The sequence below is a fragment of the Eimeria tenella genome, genomic scaffold (genome assembly GCF_000499545.2).
Source record: "Eimeria tenella Houghton genomic scaffold, Eth_scaff98, whole genome shotgun sequence".
NCBI classification, from domain to species: Eukaryota; Apicomplexa; class Conoidasida; order Eucoccidiorida; family Eimeriidae; genus Eimeria; species Eimeria tenella.
The window spans coordinates 125,111-135,789 of NW_013543475.1; the positions used below are offsets into that span (position 1 = coordinate 125,111).

At 40.8% G+C, this 10,679-nt stretch overlaps 2 protein-coding genes across 2 annotated transcripts in view; one reads left to right on the plus strand and one right to left on the minus strand.

Moving 5' to 3' along the window:
* Positions 1-9,723, plus strand: part of ETH_00023135 (Leucine Rich Repeat family protein, related) — a gene marked incomplete at both ends in the record, with an annotated part of 23,844 nt that extends 14,121 nt beyond the window's left edge. Inside the window, 20 exons of the mRNA XM_013378782.1 lie at positions 466-527; positions 1,008-1,110; positions 1,733-1,822; positions 2,045-2,088; positions 2,219-2,297; positions 2,856-2,942; positions 3,841-3,947; positions 4,171-4,220; positions 4,596-4,687; positions 4,915-5,004; positions 5,084-5,174; positions 5,409-5,478; positions 5,667-5,814; positions 6,163-6,262; positions 6,611-6,726; positions 7,373-7,430; positions 7,630-7,689; positions 7,995-8,254; positions 9,011-9,136; positions 9,496-9,723. Coding sequence (XP_013234236.1) covers positions 466-527; positions 1,008-1,110; positions 1,733-1,822; positions 2,045-2,088; positions 2,219-2,297; positions 2,856-2,942; positions 3,841-3,947; positions 4,171-4,220; positions 4,596-4,687; positions 4,915-5,004; positions 5,084-5,174; positions 5,409-5,478; positions 5,667-5,814; positions 6,163-6,262; positions 6,611-6,726; positions 7,373-7,430; positions 7,630-7,689; positions 7,995-8,254; positions 9,011-9,136; positions 9,496-9,723 — 2,061 coding nt within the window. The remainder of the gene's footprint in view (positions 1-465; positions 528-1,007; positions 1,111-1,732; positions 1,823-2,044; positions 2,089-2,218; positions 2,298-2,855; positions 2,943-3,840; positions 3,948-4,170; positions 4,221-4,595; positions 4,688-4,914; positions 5,005-5,083; positions 5,175-5,408; positions 5,479-5,666; positions 5,815-6,162; positions 6,263-6,610; positions 6,727-7,372; positions 7,431-7,629; positions 7,690-7,994; positions 8,255-9,010; positions 9,137-9,495) is intronic.
* A 629-nt stretch (positions 9,724-10,352) lies between these two features.
* On the minus strand, positions 10,353-10,634 carry ETH_00023140 (uncharacterized protein; the record flags this gene model as incomplete). Its single annotated transcript, XM_013378783.1, has 1 exon — positions 10,353-10,634. One exon carries the CDS (start codon positions 10,632-10,634, stop codon positions 10,353-10,355), a length of 282 nt encoding a protein of 93 aa, XP_013234237.1.
* Between the last annotated feature and the right edge of the window lie 45 nt (positions 10,635-10,679).

The following is a 10,679-nucleotide window of genomic DNA, read 5'->3' on the forward strand; positions in this document are numbered from 1 at the left end:
ATTTTCTGCATGCATGCATGCATGCATGCATTCGCTTTGGGTTTGTTTGTTCGCAATACGGGTATTTGCCAGTGTATGCAACTTAGTGCAGAAGTCCCAAAGTGCACAAAGCGCATGCATGCATGCATGCGTTTTGGGGCTGTTTAGATCCTGCTTTAGCTGCGCTGTATTTGAACAACACGGCGGGCCTTTATGGAGACGAGGGGGTGGGCCCAGCAAACAGCTAAACCCTAAACCCTAAACCCTAAACCCCAAGTTTTTCTTTCGTTGTTGTCCCTTCTTTTGCCTCTTTTTGCGTCCTTTGTTTCATGTCTCTCTCTTTGTTTCTGTTATCTCTTTTGCCTCTTTTTGTTTTATTTTTAAATTATTTTGCCGCTTTCTGGGTTTATTATTTCATTTTCTTTTTTAATTTATCTCATTTGGATCAAATTTGTCTCCCTTTTTGCTGCCTTCTTGCTGCTGCAGCTGTGGGCCAACTTCCATGCTGCTGAGCTGCAGCCCTGCTATATTGTTGCTGCTACACTGAGGTAGGCTGCTGCTGCTGCTGCTGCTGCTGCTGCGGACCCTGCTGCTGTCCTTGTTGCTGCTGCTGTTGCTGTTGCTTTTCCTGTTCCTGGGGTTGCTTCACTCCATGTTCCCTTTGCTGCTGCTGCTATTGCTGCTGCTGCTGCTGTTGCTGCTGCTGGTGCTGCTGCTGCTACTGCTGCACTTGCTTCTCATGTGTGATTTGTATGCGTTTTATTTATTCTTTTTCTTTTTGTTTTTAATTTCTTTCTCTCTTTTTATAAAAATTCACTTTAACTAAACTTCGATTTCTGCTTTTTTGTTTTTCTCTTTTTTCTGTCTTTTCCCGAATTTTGATTTTTTGATGAATTTTAATGCAAATAAATCCATTTTAATTGGTTTAAATCAATTTAATCCAATTAAATTAATTAAATTAATTAAATTAATTAATTAATTCATTGATTAATTAATTTATTATTTATTTATTTTTATTTTGAGTTCAGAGTTATTTACGCGGCGCTGCAGTTTCCGGTGACTCCAGTGGCGTGTACAGACACCCGAAGCGTTTGCAGAAGAATTGTTTTTTTGAGATCTTTGATATCTTTGGTTTGTCATTTAATTAATTAATTAATTGATTAAGTAATTAATTGATTAATTAATTAATTATATGATTCATTAAATGATTAGTTGATTCATTTATTTGTTAAATGCGAAATAAATGAATTGATTCGAAAAAAAAATAAATCAAAAATCACAAAAATTGGGAAAGTAAATAAACAGGAGGCCGTAATAATTTAATTTAAATATTTGTTTATTCAAATATATATATATATTTGTTTATTTAATTCCTTTTATTTAATTCTTTTTTATTTAATTGCTTTTCGTTTAATTTTATTTTTGGATTTGATTGTCTCCTTTTCTCAAATGTCCCTTTTATTACTTAAACGCCTCTTCATTTATTTGTCTCTTTATTTATTTGCTTTTTATTATTTATTTTTTCTAAAGTGAAACAAAAATTTATTATTTTTCTTCATTTAATTATTAAAATTTAAAATAATAAATATAGAAATTAACTCAAAGTTGAGAATCTTTTTCTCGGCAGAGGCAGCTGAAGACACTAAAACAAAATTCAGCTTTTAATTCAGAGAAACTGCTGCTGCTGCCGCTGTTGCTGTTGCTGCTGCTGCTGCTGCTGCTGCTGCTGCTGCTGCTGCTGCTGCTAGTGCAGGTCGAGAACTGCCCCTTCATTACAGCAAATGTGGGGGCGAAGTTCTGCAGGCTGATGCAGCGGGTCCTCAGGCTGGAGCCGCAGCAGCCAGTAGGCTAGGGTTTAGGGTTTAGGGTTTAGGGTTTAGGGGTTAGGGTTTAGGGTTTAGGGTTTAGGCTGTGGGGTTTATGGTTTAGGGTTAGGGTTAGGGTTTAGGCCTTCGGTTTGGGTTAGGGCTTTGGGAGTGTTGTGTCTACTAGAATTAGGGGTTTAGGGTTAAGGGTTTTGGTTTTAGGGTTTAGGGTTTAGGGTTTCCGTGTGCTTGGGGTGCAGGTGGAGTCTATGGATCTCATTCTTAACTACGACATCGTTGCCGAGTAACTCTAAACCCTAAACCCTAAACCCTAATTTCTAGGCTCTTTTGCAGCTGGCCTTCAGTAGACTCAGCCTTGAGGCTAGGGTTTAGGGTTTAGGGATTAGGGTTTAGGGTTTAGGGTTTGCATGTAGGTGCACCCGTCAGATGATGGCTCCTCTACATCACCTCATCAGGCAAGCCTCTACAAAGCCCTTGGATTTGAGAGAGCAGGTAGGGTTTAGGGTTTAGGGTTTGTGGTTTAGGGTTTGGGGTTAACGTTTCGTCGTTTAGGGGTTACGGTATCCAGTTTAGGGTTTAGGGTTTGTGCTCTATGATTTGGGATTTGTGCTGTGGGGTTTAGGGTTTAGGGTTTAGGGTTTAGAAGATGCCGGTTTTCCCTGCCCGTGGAGGGTTTTATTTATTTCTTTTTTGAATTTACACCAGCATTCTTTTATCCGCCAATTTAGGGTTTAGAAGAAACCTAATGAAGTAACTTTATTTTAAATTTTATTTTCATTTATTTTTTTATTCAACAACTTTTTCACTTTTTGCTTATTTACCTCAACTGCAGCAGATGTTTAAACAGATAACTGGCTATTTATTATGTAATCAATTAATCAATTAACTAATTAATTAATACATTATTTAGCCAATTAATTGAATTTATTTTATATCAATTGATTGGTTAATTAATTAGATCTATTTATTTATTTATTTATTCATTTATTTATTTATTTATTTATTTATTTATTTATTTATTTATTTATTTAATTTCGAATTTATCTGCAGATTCTTTGTGTGGAGCTTTCTGCCCTTTACGCAACTTTGGCGCGGCAAATTCCTTATATCAAATTTTCAGAGGAGAGAGAAGTTCAAGTACATTAAATTAAATAAAAAAATGAATAATTAACCATTTTAAAAACTAATTAGACCATTAAATAGACAATTAATTCATCTTCCATTTGCTTATTTTATCATTATTTGGTTTTTCGAATTAACCATTTTAAAAGCCATTTAGTCCATTAAATAGGCAATTAGGTGTCCCTTCATTTGATTAATGTTTTGTTTTATTTTCATTATTTGGTTTTTCGAATTAACCATTTTTAAAACTAGTTAGTTCATTAAATAGACAATTAATTTTTCTTTTAATTGGCTAATTAATCATTTATTGGTTTTTCGAATTAAAAATGTTAGAAACTATTTAGTCCATTAAATGGACAATTAATTCTCCCTTTAATTGGCCAGTTTTTAATTTTATTTTTATTATGCACTTTGTGCGACTCTTACGTTTTTTGTATTTTCATCTTTTTTTCGTTTTTTTTACATTTTTGTTTTATTTATTTATTTATTCCAGTTAATTAAATTAAAATATATTATAATTAAAATGTGTTTTAATTGTGCATTAAGTGTTTAATTTCTCGAAAGACTCTCCACAGAGGCTCGGGAAAAGCCAATAGAAAAGTGAAAATGAAAAGGAAAAGGAAATGATTTATTTATCTTTTATTTATTATTTCCTACACATGTAGATTATTTGTTTATATTTTATTTATTTTTCTATTTATTTATTTTTTTTTATTTTTTATTAATTCATTTTTTATTTATTTATTTTCATTTATTTGTTTACTTCCATCTCCAATCCCTAATATCCAACATTCCACATGCAAATAACCAAATCAATTCGCTAATTAATCAATCAATTAATTAATCATAATTATAATTATTATATTATTTATTTAATTATTTATTTATTTATTTATTTATTTATTTAAAATAGGATTGGGCAGTTGAGGAAACTTTCAAACGGCTCTTTCCAATTTCTTCAGTGAAGGTTTTCGTCTCCATGTTAATTATGGACTTGGCCGTCGACGCAGGCAGCGCACAGTAAACCCTAAACCCTAAACCCTAAACCCTAACCCCTAAACCCTAAACCCTAAACCCTAAACCCTAAAGCCTAAGCCCTGGGCCTGGGCACTAGTGAAGGGGGCGGTCTCATTTCGAGAAGTGCGGCCGTGCGGCTTCTGTAGTGAGTAAACCTTAAATGCTTAACTCCAAGCCCTAAACCCTAAACCCTAAACCCTAAACCCTTGCGGTTCTTTGCTCGCAGCGGAAGCTACGTCTCCCATCTGTTGTCCCGGCTGGCTATGGAACGTGAACGTAAGAACTCCTTAAACCCTAAACCCTAAACCCTAAACCCTAAACCCTAAACCCTGAGCCAAAGCTGTAAACCCTAATGATGAACAGTAAGGCCAGGCCCTGCGTAAGTTCAGTTTCAGAATAAATGGGGAGCAGCAGCAGCAGCAGCAGCTGCTGCTGCTGCTGCAGCTACTGTTGCTGCTGCTGTTGCTCCTGTTGTTGTTGCTGCTACTGTTGCTGTTGCTCTTTTTCTTGACGCTGTTGTTTTTGCTTCTGCTGCTGCTGCCGTTGCTGGTGCTGCTGCTGTTGCTATTCCTCCTTTCCCTGACGCTGCTGCTGTTGCTGCTGCTGCTGCTGCTGCTGCTGCTGCTGCTGCTGCTGCTGCTGCTGCTGCAGGAATGCGCGTGGACTGCATTGACATTTTATCAGCTTTGATGCAGCACTGCCCCGAGTCTCTCAGCTTCGAAGCAGTGCGAGCCCTCGAGCATGTTCGGCCTCCCAAACCCTAAACCCTAAACCCTAAACCCTACCCCTAAACCCTCACAAGTCTAAACCCTTTCACTACGGGCCTTCAGCCAGACACGCGCTGTTCAGGACCTCCTCATTCCTTTTTGCTGCGGATCGGATGCTGCCTGCATATTTTCAATTTAGGGTTTAGGGTTCAGGGTTTAGGGTTTAGGGTTTAGGGTTTAGGGTTTTGGCGAGAGGTTTGCAGGCCCGCGTGTTTCTTCACTATCCTATTCGCCCTTCCGTGATGTATGAGCTTCTGGACTTGACGAATACGCAGTACTTCAGCAGGACCCTTGTAAGTCGAGGATTTAGGGTTTAGGGTTTAGGGTTTAGGGTTTAGGGTTTAGGGTTTAGGGTTGGCTTTGAGGCTTCAGGAGCTGCTGCTGTCCTCCCACTCCCAAGTCGCCGAAAGGGTTTTGCGAATTGGGTCAGTGCTTTGGTACAACGCCCTAAGGCACCAAGACGGTAAACCCTAAACCCTAAACCCTAAACCCTAAACCCTAAGCCCTAATTGTGGGCTCCTCACCTCACACTCACAGCAATCCCTTAAACCTGGAAGAGTTTTCTGCTAGACCCTTGTTCGGTTGTTCAGGTACTGTGTGCGGGGCAAAATGAAGGGTTTAGGGTTTAGGGTTTTGGGCTTAGGGTTTAGGGTTTAGAGTCTAGGGTTTAGGGTTTAGAGTTTATAGTTTGCTGCAGATCAGCCTGAACGCGCAGTGGCTGTTGCCACGAGCCGCCGCTTTTACATTGTCGAGCGGCCTAAAGGAATGTAAGTTGACGAGGGTTTAGGGTTTAGGGTCTAGGGTTTAGGGTTTAGGGTTTAGGGTTTAGCGTTTAGGGTTTAGAGTGAATGCTAAAAAAGCATGCCCGTGACGACTTTTGTCGCGTGGTCTTTTCCAAGATATGAGGGTTTAGGGTTTAGGGTTTAGGGTTTAGGGTTTAGGGTTTTGAGTGCAGTCGGGACCCGCTAAACCCTGAAATAGAGTTTGTTTTCGAAAAGGGTTTTGGAATTCGAATTTTCGAAATGAGAGAATACAAAGACATGACGCGAATTGTTAAGGGTTTTCCCGGAGACGAGTGGATCGCCGTGGGCTGGATCTACAAGGTCCCCAAACCCTAAACCCTAAACCCTAAACCCTAGGCCCTAAACCCTACACTCTAAACCCTAAAGGCTAAACCCTGAGACTGCGCGGGGACGCAGGCGGGGCGCCGCAAGCCCCCAAGACATACTATTAAGCTGCACAAACCCTAAACCCTAAACCCTAAACCCTAATTTGTGCTTGATTTTCGTTTTTTGAATAATAATGAGAGCAAAGCAAAGCGAAAGAAAGCTGGCGATTATTGAACAAATAAAACCTCGATCAATATAGTTGTTGCTCATTTCTATTTCTATTTATTCTTATTTATTTTTATTTGTTTATTTTTATTTTCATTTTTATTTTTTTGAATTCAGAAAGAAGGACAAGGAGCTGAAAAAGAAACAATGGACTGTCTTATTTTCGAAGTGCTGCATCAGGCAGAAGACTTCATGATGTGCTTGAGGGCCTGCTCAGGTAGGGTTTAGGGTTTAGGGTTTAGGGTTTGGGGTTTAGGGTTTGGGGTTTAGGGTTTAGGGTTTGGTTGTGTAGGCCTTAGAGGGTGTCCCAGCTCGGGTTTTTCCGCTCTTTGCATGTGGTTTGTCCCGCACCACCCCGCAGGGCCTAGGGTTTAGCGTTTAGGGTTTAGGGTTTAGGGTTTAGGGTTTAGGGTTTGGTTGTGTCGGTCTTAGAGGGCACCCAGCTCTTTTTTTTTCGCTTTTCGCGCGTGGTGGGTCTCCCGCAGCACCCGCAGAGCGCAAAGCCCAGGGTTTAGGGTTTAGGGTTTAGGGTTTAGGGTTTAGGGTTTAGGGTTTGCGGCTGCAGGGGTTTGCGACGAAGAGCGCGTGGACTTGCTGCGGGACGTGGTGTCTGCGGAGTGTTTGCTGCAGCACATAAAGCTGCAGCTAATAAGCTGCGAGTGTTTTGCAATTCGTCGACAAGTTCGAACTTTTTTCTTTTTTTGATTCTTTTTTCTTCTTTTTTTCATCTTTTTGCATCTTTCTGCAGCTTTTTAAACCCTCTTTTCGACTCCTTTTAATTCCTTTTTTTCTTTTCTTTTCTTTTTTCGCTTTTTTGCGAATTTTTGGGACTTTTCCGGAGTTTTTTGGCTTTTTTACCTTTTTGGACTTCTTGCCTTTTTTGATATTTCTTTTTAATTTATTTTTTAATTTATTTTTTAATTTATTTTTTTAAAATTCTTTTTTAATTTATTTTTTAATTTCCTTTTAATTTATTTTTTATTTTCTTTTTTAATTTAATTCTTTTCTTTTTTAATTTCACTTTTAATTTCTTTTTTTTCCCTTTTTCTTTTTTATTTTCTTTTCCTCTCTTTTTCTTTCCTCTTGTTTTCATTTTATTTTTCTATTTATCTTCTTTATTTCTTTTTGTGTTTTTCTATTTATTTTTTTATTTTCCTTTTATTCATTCATTTATCTGTTTAAATTTTCTTTTTATACGTTTTTATTTATTTATTTATTTATTATTTATTTATGTATTCTATTTTATTTTATTTATTTTATTTATTTTAGTTAATTAATTGATTATATTTATTCTTTTAATTTCATTGTGTCTTTTTTTGATGTTCAGACACAAGAAGATGAAGCCCCAGTGGACCGCCTGGGCTTGTACATTCTAACTGCCATGTGTAAACCACCTTTTAGGGTTTAGGGTTTAGGGTTTAGGGTTTAGGGTTTAGGGTTTAGAGGTGGAGGGTTAGGGGTTAGAGTTGGATATTTGGCGCTTATGTTTAACTCGCTAGTAGCTGCGTGAACATTATGTTGGCCGGCTCAGGGTTTAGGGTTTAGGGTTTAGGGTTTAGGGTTTAGGGTTTGTTTGTGAGGCAGACCTGTACGAGTTTTTCATTGACTGGCAATATTGGTTTGCCTTCGATCCCACCAGCGCCGGTAAATCTGCTGCTATTGCTGCTGCTACTGCTGCTGCTATTTTTGTTGCTGCTGCTATTGTTGTTGCTGCCGCTGCTATTGCTGTTGCTGCTGCTGCTTCTGCTGCTGCTGCTGCTGCAATTCCAGCACGCGGCTGCTTGAGAAGCAGGATGACAGCAAAAGCGGAATCTAAATCGAAAAGAATCAAAAGACAGAACAAGTTGCTGCTGCTGCTGCTGCTGCTTCTCCTGCTGCTGATGCTGCTGCTACTCCTGCTGCTGCTGCTGCTACTCCTGCTGCTGCTGCTGCTGCTCTTGCTGCTGCAGAGGAGAAGTGGGGAGTGCAGCTGCTGTGTCTGGAGGAAGAGTCGTCGGCAGCAAACTGGGGTGTACGTACACCTAAACTGGACAACTTCCTGGGCTGGATGGACCCCCAAGTAGCAGCAGCAGAAGCAAATTTGCTGCTGAGCAGCAGCAGCGACGCGGGAGAAGCAGACACAGCAGCAGCAGCAGCAGCAGCAGCAGCAGCAGCAGCAGCAGCAGCAGCGGCAGAGGTGCAGCGCAGCCGCGCAGCAGCGGTGCAGCAGGTACGCGCTTTTGCTGCTTCTTTTTCTTTTTTGTTTTTATTTCCTTTTTACTTTTAATTCTTTTTTCTTTTTTATTTTTAATTCGCTTTTCCTTTTCCTTTTTAATTCTTTTTTCTTTTACTTTTAAGTATTTTTTCCTTTTTGGCTTAATTCTTTTTCATTTTCCAGTTTAAATCTTTTTTATTTTTTATTTTTTGTTTTTAATTCTTTTTTCATTCCTTTTTATTTAATGCTTCAATTTGCGTTTTTATTTTTCTTTTCATTTCTTCTTTTGCTTTCCAGTTCACTTTTTCTCCACGTATTCTTTTAGTTCTATTTTTATTTTATTTTTGTTTTTGTTTTTGTTTTGATTTCCTTTTTATTTATTTTCATTATTTGCATCTTTATTATTTGTATTTTTATTCTCAATTTAATTATCTTTGAATTATTTCATAATGGAGTTTTATTTTAAATCGATTTAACCAAATTAACTAAGTAAAACAAATAAAACAATAAAACAAATAAAGCAAAGCCGATCAAATAAAACAAAACTAATTAAACAAAACAAAGCAAATCGCATAAAAAACAAATGAAACAATTAAAACACAAAACAAATAAATAAAACAAAACAAATCGAACAAAACAAATCAAATAAAACAAACAAATCCAACGAATCAAATCCAATAAAACAAATCAAATAAACAAATCCAATAAACAAACTATTAAAAATAAAAATAAAATAAAAATAAAATAAAATAAAAACTGCACTTCGTTTAGGGAGGCCCCGCATGGCTGGAAAATCTTTTTGGAATTTCTCGCGGAAAAACTCAAAAGCGTTTGGAAGCAGCAAAACTCCATTTCTTGCAAAAGGGACAAAAGGCCAAACTCGAAGACATTCGACAGGCACGCGCAGCAGCTAGCTAGCTAGCTAGCTAGCTAGCTAGCTGGGCAGCTAGCTGGGTAGCTAGCTGGGCAGCTAGCTGGGTAGCTGGGTAGTTGGCTAGCTAGCTGGATAGCTGGGTAGCTAGCTAGCTAGCTAGCTGGATAGCTAGCTAGCTAGCTAGCTACCTGGGCAGCTGGCTAGCTAGCTGGGTAGTTGGCTGGCTGGCTTGAGGGATTGATTGGTGGCTAGCTAGCTAGCTGAGTAGTTGGCTAGCTCGCTAGCTAGCTGGCTAGCTAGCGAGCTAGCGAGCTAGCCAGCTAGCTAGCTAGCTAGCTAGCTAGCTGGGTAGCCTTTCTCTTTTGTCTTTTTATTTTCTCAGATTGAATTTGGGGGCGGCGAGAGCTGCTGGGTGACGCTGACGTGGCGGCGGCCAAAAGTGGACAAAAGCAAGCAGCAGCAGCAGCAGCAGCAGCAGCAGCAGCGGCAGCGGAAAGGAGAGACCCCACAAGCCCCCGTGATGCAGCTGCTGCTGTTTGGAGACAGCAGCAGAGAACGCTTCAGGCGGGCCCTTGCTGCAGCTCTCAACAGGACCGAAGAAAGCATGTAAGCAGCAGCAGCAGCAACTGCAGCAGCTGCAGCAACTGCTGCTGCAGCAGCAGCACCGGGTGCAGAGAGCAGCTGTTTGCGTGCAAAGAAGCGAATTGCTGCTGCTGCTGCTGCTGGTCTTGCTTCTATTCCTGCTGCTGCTGCTCCCGCTCCTCTGGTGTTGTCGCTTGCTGCTGCTGCTGCTGCCGCTGCCGTTGCTACTGCTGCTGCTGCTGCTGCTGCTGCTATGAGTTGCTGAATAACATTAATGGACTCAATTGTAAGCCGGAAGGAGTTAATCAAAAAAGAATTTATTTTATTTATTTTCTTTTTAGGAGTTGGAGAAGAATTTGGAGGGCCCAAAACGCAAGTTGACTTTGAGGTGTACATACACCCGGGGGACCCCACACCGCCCCCTGTCGGATTCAGGTGTACGTACACCCCGAGTACAGTCACCTCTTGCAGCTGCTGCTGCTGCTGCTGCAGAAGCCGCAGCAGATGCAGCAGCAGCGACTGCGGCAGCAGCAGCACGCGCTGCTGCACCAGCTGCAGGAGAAGCCGCTGCAGCAGCAGCTGCTGCTGCCGCATCAGCTGCAGTAGCAGTAACTACAGCAGCAGCAACTGCAGCAGCAACTGCAGCAGCAGCAACAGCTAAGGATAGAATCTTCTAGGTCTTGGGGGGGCTTTTCTTTCTCTCAAATTCGGTGGCGGTAAGTCCACATAAAAGGCCTCATCCATACCCCGGGCCAAACGGGGGCCCCCATTGGGGGGCCCCCTGGGGGCCCCTCCTGGTGACCCCTCAGGGGGCCCCTCAAGGGGGGGCCCCTCAGGGGGCCCCTCAGGGGGGCCCCCAGGGGGGGCCCCGGGGGCCCCCTGGGGCTTGGAGAAGATGTGGGGTTTGAGGAGAACGCCTGAGGAGTCTAAAAGGCCCATTTTGCTGGCGTGCTGCAGCAGCAGCAGCAGCAGTAGCAGCAGCAG